The 11,114-nt window shown below is 38.4% G+C and overlaps 1 protein-coding gene across 5 annotated transcripts; it reads right to left on the bottom strand.

The window, feature by feature from the left end:
* Positions 1–736: 736 nt before the first annotated feature.
* On the bottom strand, positions 737–9,227 carry LOC103712442 (protein transport protein SEC13 homolog B-like). 5 transcript variants are annotated; one of them, XM_088716988.2, is made up of 3 exons: positions 9,072–9,227; positions 7,148–8,110; positions 737–2,884 (listed from the first exon to the last, which is right to left on the bottom strand). In XM_088716988.2, exon 2 carries the CDS (start codon positions 8,063–8,065, stop codon positions 7,157–7,159), a length of 909 nt encoding a protein of 302 aa, XP_088573114.1. In that variant the 5' UTR covers positions 8,066–8,110; positions 9,072–9,227; the 3' UTR covers positions 737–2,884; positions 7,148–7,156. The 5 variants fall into 5 exon arrangements, with proteins under 5 accessions (XP_088573114.1, XP_088573115.1, XP_088573116.1 ...); XM_088716989.2 differs by having other exon boundaries at positions 737–2,061; XM_088716990.2 differs by having other exon boundaries at positions 737–1,252.
* Between the last annotated feature and the right edge of the window lie 1,887 nt (positions 9,228–11,114).

Raw genomic sequence — 11,114 nt, 5'->3', positions numbered from 1 at the left:
CAAGTCCTTCTGAAATCTTGATCAAAGTAAACAAGGGTTTGGTCATGAAAACTAGCAAAAGGATTGATTTGTACAAATGGATAACTTTACATGAATATTGATATTTGTATGAAAAAACAGTGGGACTAATATGCAAAACACTTATTGCCCATTCTGTCCAACATAAGCTCTTCCAAATCAATAGAACCATGTTTAAGTTTGACTAACAAAATTCAATAATTTAACCACACTTCACCTCTGTACCAAAACAAGGCAAAAGATCTTGATTACATAGGTTATGCAGCTATAGCACTCGACCTAATCATGAAATATTTAGGCTACCAATTCTGCATCACTTACAGATGAAACTATGCAACATAATATGTAGTTGGACAGAAAAAGGTTAGCAAGAAGGACCATGGTGATCTACTAGAGTGGTACAGCATCCACCCAAGCTGAAGCTTAGCTGAAGCCTTAATCATGTTTGCAATAAGCCACTTTACAATAACCAGCTTTTAACTACAACCACCTTGTCAGGAGAAAAGATGAGGTAAAATTATTTTTAAAGGAAAAAAAATAGTTCAGCAGAATTATTTGCACATAGTGTCTTCTAAAAGCCCTTCCAATATGTGTACATGGTTCATGGAAACTATGAAATTATTCTAGAGCCATGTCAAATGCATCCTTCAAATGAGTTCGTTCATCCAAACTCTTAAGGGGGAAAGGAAGGGAATTATTAAGATCCTTGCACAACAAATAAGCCTAAATGGAGATCTTATTCCATGCAAGTGGGTACACCACAGCAGGGTGTTTTAATGCAATTTGTCATCAAAAAAGTCATATACATCCACATAAGTGTCCCTTAGAACCTAAGTACTGGGGAGAAAAGGCTAAAGCCACAAGGGTGCAAGTGCAACCATTCACAGATCAACATATCCTGCAAAGGTAATTATAAATGATGTCAATAGTCACAAGACAATATGAAGTGACATTATCCTGGGAGTATAAAAAACTGAGAACAGGTCACATCATTGGATTGTGGCCTAATATGTCAACAACTGAAAATCGCCCCTGGCTGGCTGGCTGCCTCTCAGAATGTGGATGTAGAAAACAAATAACTATAGCCAAAGACTAGGGCTCATCGCCCAAGATTTTCCTACGCTTCTACATTCAAGACTTTTAAGCCAGTACCCCATATAAATGGAGAAGGGAATGATCCATTAGACATAAGGTTTAAGATTGAAATGCTAAAACCTAAGCTCCCTTTCTCTCCCTGCAAAAGACGACATGTGGAATGATGGAACTCATTAGACTGCATTAAAGTATGCAAGTTATGACAGTCAGAAGAACAGATTTTAAAGTAACTATGATTTACCAATGGAACTAGCTCCTAGGAAATACTAGATGATCAGATACTCAAAATTTCAATCTCTACAATTGATTACCACGACTACCATCCATCATAGCAATGAGCATAAATGCTTAACCAACAAAGACATCAGTCCAAATTCAGATGTGACCTTACTTCACCAGAATCAAGCCAACAAATTAATTGACTTTATTACTTAAGAATGATGTGAGTGATGCCATCTTTTGAAGCAAGGTCCATACAAATATCAAGAGGAGGATCTAATTAAGTTCAGAGAAAAATTAACTAACTTAGCTAATAGTAAATTGATATTCTCCTTCAACTCAAACATCAAAAAGATCTATAAGGGAAAGGAACTTTTGTGTAGTTGAACTACACGTGATGTTTAAACTCAGGGAAAATGATAGATTTGGCCTGATAGCAGGAAAATCAGAATGCTTCATGTTCTAACAGGTTTTCTAGATTTCTTCAAAATAACCCCTGATTCTGAATGTTTGTTGTTACTGATTAAAGGAAGAGAGAAGGAAGATAAATATTATGCAGGCGCAATCTTTAGGTGCGACCTGTGTAAGTGATAAATAACTGAACTTTTTTGCTCTTTTCCATCACCAGGATTGACCGGAGCATCGTCTAATACTTGATTTGAGACGTGCAATGTCAGTGGTTCTTTCTCAGTCCAGGTTGTCATATATGTAATACTTTTGCAGACGAGTCTGCATAATCAACAAAAAAATGTTACAATATAATGATACCATGCAAAAATCAAACATAATGTAAACAGTGGTCATGTAAAATATCCTCCAGGAGAATCTTCCTCAATATGAGAAACAATGAAGAAAAAGTGAAGCACTTCTTCCATTGGACAAAATCATGGGCAACTCTCATAATTTGCCTTTATTTAAAGAGGTTTGGCCTTAATTATTTTGGTTTAAATGCTTGACCCCTCTAGGTTGTGAAGTGGAACATGATTTACTAGCTCGAATTTTGAAATTGACCCCATCAGGATGATTTCAAAAAAGGATATGATGCTTGGTACCCATGTGATTTAGCAGGAAAATTGCAAGGAGAGGAACTTGAGGGATTTTAGAACACAATTTATTTTGTGGACACTCTGTGGCATGTGACCATCCACCATTTGTATTGAGCATTATAGAACTTTTGAACTTCTTCTTTCTATGTTTTTTACTCTTCATTGTTCTTCTCTTTCCTCTTACTCTCTTGGTAAGGAACAGAGAAGAAATTTTTGTTCTTCACCTTGATAATGAATGCTTTTGACACATGCACACAGAGGATAAGAATGAAGCATAAACGTGTCATTGGATCTCATACATGTTAAAAATTCCCCTTAATTTCCTCACATTCGACAATCCCACCTGGTGCCTCACAGCCCATCATAGGATGAGAGTTCTTAATAGTTAATCTCATCCATCCATGTGGAACTACACATGGCACCTCGTATTTACAGATCATCTCATGCCATGTCCTAGATCCTAACTATCCATCCTACCTCCACAAAATAGTGCCTCCAATCAACCCCTGCAAAAAAGAAGAAAAAAAAAGAGACACTTTCAAGGAAAAAATTAGCAAATTGTAGGAGGCTCTACTACTATTCTTTTGGAAGACCTTTACATTCTTTTGCAAGTGGTCTGAAGGAAAAAGAGCCACTGTCACCTCCTTGGTTAGGAATAAACGTAGATCCAATATGAAGAAGGTTTGGGTGGGGGAAGCAATAAAGGAGTAAGTGACTATCATGATTGCCAGATATCTCCTATGCTGCTTCCTCTCTCCTTTCATCATTTTTTTTAATTTTCTTTCTCATTTCTTTTCTCATTGAAAGCCTAAGAAAATTTAGTTAGGGATCCATCTTTGCCGGTAGAGGGATGTTCCTTAAGACCGTCCCTCGTTTTAATCAATTAAGCCCATTTCTTTGATTTTTAAACTAATCTTAGAATATCAAAGAATCTAAATCTGATGGGGAAACCTGTGAAACTATAGTAAACATCAAATATCTCGAAGGTCTTACAAAATAGTGAAGTAGCTAATCCCCCACCAGCTAAGATGGGTCTCTAAATAGGTCTTTTTAGGCATTCTATGTTGAGGTAAAGATAACGCGGCGCGGGGGGGGGGGGGGGGGGGGCGCGAGCGAGCGAGAGAGAAACAAGAAAAGAGAGGAGAGGTAAGATGTCTCATTCACTTCCTCCTGCCAAACCTCCTAGCTATTAGGTCTCTATATGGTAGACCCCTAACCAAGGAGGTGGAGTCTTTTCCTCAAGTTGCCCTCAAAGGAGCCATGAGGTCCTTCATTGTGTAAGGTTCTAGGTAGAGGAGGGTGAAGGCTATGGTAGAACTAAGAAAAGGATAGCAAAAATGGTGGAGAAAATCCTCAATTAGAGAAGTATAGCATATGGTAGCCTCCTTGAATATCTAAGTTTCACCTTATTTTCTGTCTTAAAAGGAGAGGGGTTTTTTTAGGGGGGGATGGGGGGTACTTACAGAGGAAGCTAGGGAAGTTTAAGGATTAGAATGATATTGTAGAAGCTTATTGGCTAGAAGAACAGTGCAAGGATTGCTTAAAGGGGTGGCATGAGATGATTAAGGATAGAGGATGCCATAAAATTTGCTCCATGGATGGTTGAATTAGCTTCTTGAAACTTCTCATCCAATAATGGAGGATAAAAGGTGTTTTGGAATATGGGGGTGTTTGCTCCATAAAATTTACACCTACATGGAATTTAGAATATTTGGTTGTTAAGACAAAAGATGTTTTCTTGGGGGTAAGACAAAGGGCTAACCCCATAGTGGCTAGCCTTGAGAGGCATCCATTTGCATACCAATGTTCTGCATAAGTTGCCCTTGTCTCAGCCAACAAAACACTAACATCCCATAATGGAACAGAGGTAGCACAAGAAGTTGGCCCATGTGATCATAATAGCAAATTATCCACCAGTAAATCCTATACTCATGCAAAACCATCAAAATATGTTTTCAATCAAATAGTTGGTTGGCCAAAAAACGAGAAGGTTGTTAAAACACAGTATGGGGAGTTTGTCACTACAACGAATCAGCCAGTACCAACACTGTAGCAGCATGATACCAATATTGGTACCGAAACTAGTACCGCGAATTTAGGCCTGACCAAATTCACAAGGGGGGAAGGAGATAATAAGGCCAATATTCATTGACAAAGACAAGTGCCATCCTAAGCATTCCTTCAACAATTAATAATGCACCCTCAAAAAACTTTATATTTATACCCTTCCAAAATTGCCATGATATATTAACCAGCCTAGTCCAATTACAGTCATCATTCGTGTCGGTAGGTGTTTGATTGAGGAAAGCCCAAATTGATCCTAATCAATTAGCCGATGAACCCATATATCAAAATGAGTAACCAAGTAAAGCCTCCACAAAACATCAGCTCGAGCGCAATGGGAGGAAATTTTTTTTGAGGCTTCAATGTTAAAAGAACCATCAATGCAACCATGTATGTGAATGCAATCTCTTGATTGCACTTCCAATATGTGGTTACCATATGCCACCGAGCTACAAATGAGCCATATAAGAAAGCTACCTCATCATTATGGGCCAAGTGTGGTTAACATCATATAGCCACATATGCAGCTCGCTTAATATTATGCTGCCACATACGCAGCCTATCATATGTGAGCAGATGTGAACAGCAAGGATTTAGTCAATTGGTGGTAGGATACAAGTTGTCTGAGATTGTCATAAGCATTGTTAATAATATCAATTCATCAATAATATTAAATAACTGCTATTAAATATTAAATATGAAGTAGTATTAGTAAATGGTAGTTATTATTGTTATTAATGTTACTATCATTATCATTTGTATTTTTCTACATCTGTATTTTTATTTATTTAAAATATTTAAACTCCCACCCAAATATGCATCTTCGCATATGTGACATGTAGTCCCCTAACTGCTTGCATACTGTAGCTTCCTTTTAAAACATTGCAAGACATGATGACAATTTTCAAGAGAGAAGAGGATATTGGAAGCAAAAGCAAAAAGGAGGCAAAACATAGAACATTCAAAATGGCAAGTCCATGTATTTTTTTTATGCAGGGCATGTTGTTAGTACATATGGAAGTTCATGAAAGAAAATCTTGGGCTGATTCTCTAACAAGTGGCTCGGATATGTGGGGAGAGCGTCAAAAGATAAAAAATTAGGGCAAGAGGGTAATGCAGTACGAGGGGAGAAGTAGTGAAGCTTGGCTGTTGAAATGAGCTGACACCTAAAATCTAGATTAAGGAGGGTTGTGTGGTGTATTCCTACAATTAAGTTGGTGGGTAGATGGGAGCAATCTTAGGTGGAATAGAAATGGTTTGGGGTGAGTTGATTAATATGAATGGATGACTCAGTAGGTGATGATGGGTGAATTAGAACATAGATGAATAAACTAGTGCGTGTAGATAGGTGAATTAGAGAGCCTCAAGGTTCGCCGTCTCGGTACCGGATCCCGTACCGGTGCCACACTAGTATAATGTCGGTATGGTATGATATAGTATGGATTTTTTTGGGCGTATCGAATGTCTGTACACCACCCATACCGGTACCGGTACCGAACTGGTATGGTACCGTACACCCCGTACCAACCGGTATGGTATGGTACAGCATACCAGAGAGAGCCTAAATAGATTTATTAATAACCATAGATTGATGAAACTTCTATAGATATTTATTGTGATTGAACCCTAATTAATCCCCTAGAATAGATTAGCTTTGCGTGGGATTAGCTTCAGAGTCCATTAGATACCATTTATAACAAATAATGATAAGTTGTTCCCAAAATTTCAATGATGGAAAGTCCTGGAAAAAATCAACAATCGTGTGAGATGATTTCAACAAGCTAATTTTGTAAATCCACATATATTTAGCTTCCTTGTGGAATAGATAAATCTAAAGGAAGAAGAAAGCTAGAAAAGTAATACATTTTTGGAGTTTGCATTTCAGGATTGAAGTGAAATAGGGACTGAATTCATTGTCACAAAACAAACTTTAATATCTCCCATCTAAAGGTTAAAAGATTTGCATATTATGTGCTCACATAATCAGTACACCATCCAAACTACTGCATTTTATTATTCATAGTATATAAATCAAAAAACAAAATCCTTTATGTCCTATCTGAGGCAGAACAAGATTATATGAATTTTTCTAGTGCTTAATTAAATGTTATTGAAGCAAAATGAAAAGGTCACTGACCCAGCTACTATGTTTGCTGCACTACACTAAGACCTGGCTCTGCACTCTTGTTTCTCAATATAGTTACAATAATGTTTTGAAGTAAAACGAACTCAGTCTATGCTAGGATATTGAATCACCAGATAAGATCATGTTGTAATTAAAATAAGAACCACTATTCTATTTTGCAAATCCAAACCTCCTAATGCCTGGCCTCTATATAGACATAAAATTTTAACTAACATACATTGAAACAATAGTCCAAAGAAGAAAAAACCCACATAAGACTTCCAGTAAGACATGTTGAGACATGAAGATTAATAAGCCAATGGCTTTTTAATAGGCACTGTCGAGGATAACCTCATAAAACTTATGGCAAAGAAAATGTCAAGGTCTAGAAAATGCACCTCCTGCAGAACTAAGAATTAGTTAATGCCAACTAGAAGAACCTCAAACAATGATGAGAAGAAAACAGTAAGTATAACAACACACACAAAGAGAAAAAAGGGAACCAGGAAAACAGAAAGTAAAATGCACTGAACCAAAAAAATGAAGATAGTTCTGGTGAAAATACAAAGTGACTAGGAACCTGAGTCTCCTATGGCTCAACTGTTGTCACCTGCTGCCACTCGCCATCCACTGCCTCTTTCCACAGTGTAACATTGTTGTTGCCATCCGCCACAGCCAATATATTCCCAGTCAATGACCATGACACCCTCCAGACAGGGTTCTTGAAATCATTCAGAACCTTACCCTCCCACTGCTCCCCCTCCTTTGCCATTGTCCATATAACCACCATACCATCCTGTGAAGCACTTGCCATGGTCGACTTTGGAAGGCCTAAATTTGGTGCCCAGGCCACATCCCTCACCCAATCCGTGTGCAACTGAAGGGCAGGAGAACAGTCCAATTTCCAGCTCCCATTGTACAATCTCCAAACCTTAACCGTGTTGTCACAACCACCAGATGCAATCTTATATGTAAGCTCTCCAGACCCAATAAGTGAGCCAGGGGGTGTCGCTGGCGCCCACGAGACAGAGGTGACACCAACTGGATGTGCCAATTCGATCCCCGTGGTATCCCAACTGCCATCAGACTGAGCTGTGAAGACTGATATAGACCCATCTGAGGACCCACAAGCAAGGCAAAGGCCGAGCTCATAAGGAGCCCAGGCAATCGAATTGACGGACGATTTGTGGTCGGTGAACACATGGAACTGCACCCACTGGTTTGAGGTGGTGCCTTCCTTCCAGATGATCACACGGCCATCATAGCTGCAGGAGGCAAGGATGGAGCCAAACTTGGGATGGGCCCATGCAACCTCCCAGACAGGTCCTTGGTGGCCGCTCAGCGTGGCCAGAAGCTGAGATGGGGAGGAGGCGCTACCAACGGTGATGACATTGATGGTAGAGTCAGAGGAGGCTGTAGCAAGGCGCTTGCCATAGTAATCCATGGCAACATCATGGACCATGTCCTGGTGACCGGTCTCAATCTTTTGAGAAGGCATGATTCCAACTTATAGAACTGACTCTATAATCTCTGCTCCCTTATTCTGCTCATGGTAAGAAAATCAGAAATTAGTTTCCTGAAACGAATTTTCATTTTTAATGTCTAACAATTCAAATCCATAGAGAATTGCAACCTACAAAACAAAGATGGATATCAATTACAGATTTCACAGAAATTTTGTGTTATTAAAATAAAATCCTGTCACCTTTATCAATCAAGAGATATAATCTATGTCTCAGCTCACTCTTTCGCCAGTTTCATCCAGATCAAGACTACTTCTCCGCAAGCAAAATTATCTTTTTTATGTCTTTTTGTAAATTTCTAACAAATCAGTCCCACTTAGTGTTTCAATTTACACCGACCAAAAAAAAGATTAAAAATAATTGATTTCGCATACGTTTTTGTTTTTCGAAACAAAAAATCTGTTATTTTTACCAAATAACGGATTCAACATTGTGAGATGGCATGACACTAGCTCTTACTTCCAAAATACCTGGGCCTCTGCTCACTTTCCTCGATTGCGGTGATCATATCAAACATTGTTTTCAAGAAAAAAAAATCATCATTATGTTCCACAATTCAGATTCGCAAATGAATTCAGGAAGCGATCAGACAAAGATGAATCAGACCATTAATTTCATGCAAATTTCGTTTTTTTCCTGAATAAAAGATCGATCGTTCTCACAAAGCAACTAGATCCTAAATTTAGAAATAACTAAAAAATCGAGAAAGACAGCGGCTTCCCTAATAATCCAAGAAAAATGGCACGGCGGATCGTAAAATCTCACTCAAAATACGAAACACAAAAATCCGAATCCATCTGGCTCGCGTGGCCCTTGGATCAACCAGAATTGCGTTTCTTTAGGGCTTTTTGGATCAGGGAAACCCTAAACTATCCAGAGGCAGCTGGACTCCGATCAAACGGAAAGAGATTCCGATCACACAAACCCTAACCCTAGATCCTACTGAATCTAATTAAGAGAGAGAGAGAAAGATGGAAATACCTCGCGAGATCGAGATGAAGACGGAAATCGAGCAGAGCTCTCCGATGCCGGAACAGGAGAACGCTTCGGATTTTTAGGCCTTCTTCCGCCTCCGTTTGCTGGCGTCGTTCCGAAAAGGATGCGGAAAGCGGGTCCGGAAGGATCCACTTGATCCGACCCGGACTCGAGGGTTTGGACTTTGGACCCATTTGTTGGGTTTGGTTAGTAGACATGACGCGGTCTAACACGCTTGAAAAATAGCCCAAAAATGTGAGCATAGTTGCAGACCATAATGACAGCTTTGGTGCACCCTACTTAGGTTGTAAGCTTATTGGTGATACAATAATTTGACAACTATCATAACCAAGTCATGATTATTATAATAATTTCACGTAGCATATTAATTTATTTTTTCTAGCTATTTCACTGATTATTTATGAGTTATAATTTTTGAAATAAAAATCTTGAACTTTTTTTTTTTCGGGAGGGGGGGGGGAGAGATTGGTGCAATAATATCATCTCGAATTAGCACTTGTAGGGTCAAGCTACAATCACATTGTCTGCTGCACCAATAATTGACAATAATTCATGTGATGATGAAAATTTAGAACAAAAATTTTGATTTTTTCAATCAAAACATGATATGTTACATCATCATAAGGATCGATAAGGATTTTAGACTAGGTCATCGAACGAGGGGGAGAGAGAGAGAGAGAGAGATTGGTGCAATAATATCATCTTGAATTAGCACCTGTAGGGTCGAGCTACAACCACATTGTCTGATGCAGTAATAATTAACAATAATTCATGTGATCATGAAAATTTAGAACAAATATTTTGATTTTTTCAATCAAAACATGATCTGTTACATCGTTATAAGGATTGATAAGGATTTTAGAGTAAGTCATTGAACAATTGAATAGAAAATTTAGATACGATGCGGACTTAGCAAGATTGTGTATCGTATGAGTCCAAATATTAGATGAGACATCACTTAAAGCCGAGTTATTCGAATGCGGGCAAGCTAAATGCTTGCACCTTGTTCACACGTTGAGGTTGACTCCATGGAGAGATGAACTGCCTTAATTCCATGTACATTGTCTATGTTTACTACAGCAGTATTTATAATAGGATATTGCTATAACTTTCTTGAGCCAAAGTTGTATCAATTTATTTGATCTTTAACCTAATTGTGGCAGTTTTTTTTTTCCACTTCCACAGCTTCCAAAGTCCTCCCAACATATATTGCTAATTTCTTCTAATGATAGTCTAAAGGCCTTGAGGCCCGTGAAGAACTTGGTATTTTGTATTTAATATTACCATTTGGTATTAAAGTTTTGTGTCCCTTTTTTTTTGGTACAAAAGAGGCATGGCCTGTAGAAAATTACATCCTTAGAAAACTAAGTCTTTGGGCATCAGGTGCAAGTTTTTACTAAAATGACCAAGGAAACAGATCACTTGCCTGCAAGTTAACATCAACCTCCTGTGCATGCTTGGCAAAGTTTTGTTTGCCTTTATTGGAGAATGAATTCAGTAATCATGGTTGCGTGCAAATTCCTTGCCATTGATTACTTTTGGTTGGAGAAAACCATTGCATGCCAGTACATTTGAGATGCAAATTAGTCTAACTTGTTCTAGATTGCAGCCAAACAGTGATGAATTAACCACTTTAGAATCGTAGGGAGTTAGTGCCCAAACATCACAAGGAGGAGGGTTGTATCTTTAGTTCAAAAGAATGATTCCCCTTTCTTTGCACGAATCCACCGATGGATCGCCCACCACATATATAGATCTCAAAGCGGTTCAAACTCTTTCATACTCAGTCATTCATCCATCAGCTTGAGATCTATATGGTACATGATCCAACCGTGGATTTGTGCAAAGAAAGATGAATTCTTCTTTGATATGAAAAATACACTCCACATCACAAAACCTAGCGGCTAAGTTGTGCTTTCTATCTTGTGTCCCTTACCTAGGGTCACCGCCCTTCTTCTTTTTTTTTTTTTTTTACTTTTGATGATGGTTATTTTCCATTACTTAAATTTGAGCTCGAGACCACTCGCT

This window comes from Phoenix dactylifera, chromosome 2, assembly GCF_051530095.1.
Source record: "Phoenix dactylifera cultivar Ajwa chromosome 2, Ajwa_hap1_PhDact_Kaust_v1.1, whole genome shotgun sequence".
Lineage (NCBI taxonomy): Eukaryota > Viridiplantae > Streptophyta > Magnoliopsida > Arecales > Arecaceae > Phoenix > Phoenix dactylifera.
The sequence above is the reverse complement of the archived record's forward strand: the minus strand, read 5'-3'. Positions and strand labels throughout refer to the sequence as shown.

What these genes read in the sequence shown, in the direction of transcription:
- LOC103712442 (XM_089929194.1), bottom strand. Translation starts at nt 8,065, where the DNA reads ATGCCTTCTCAAAAGATTGAGACCGGTCACCAGGACATGGTCCATGAT.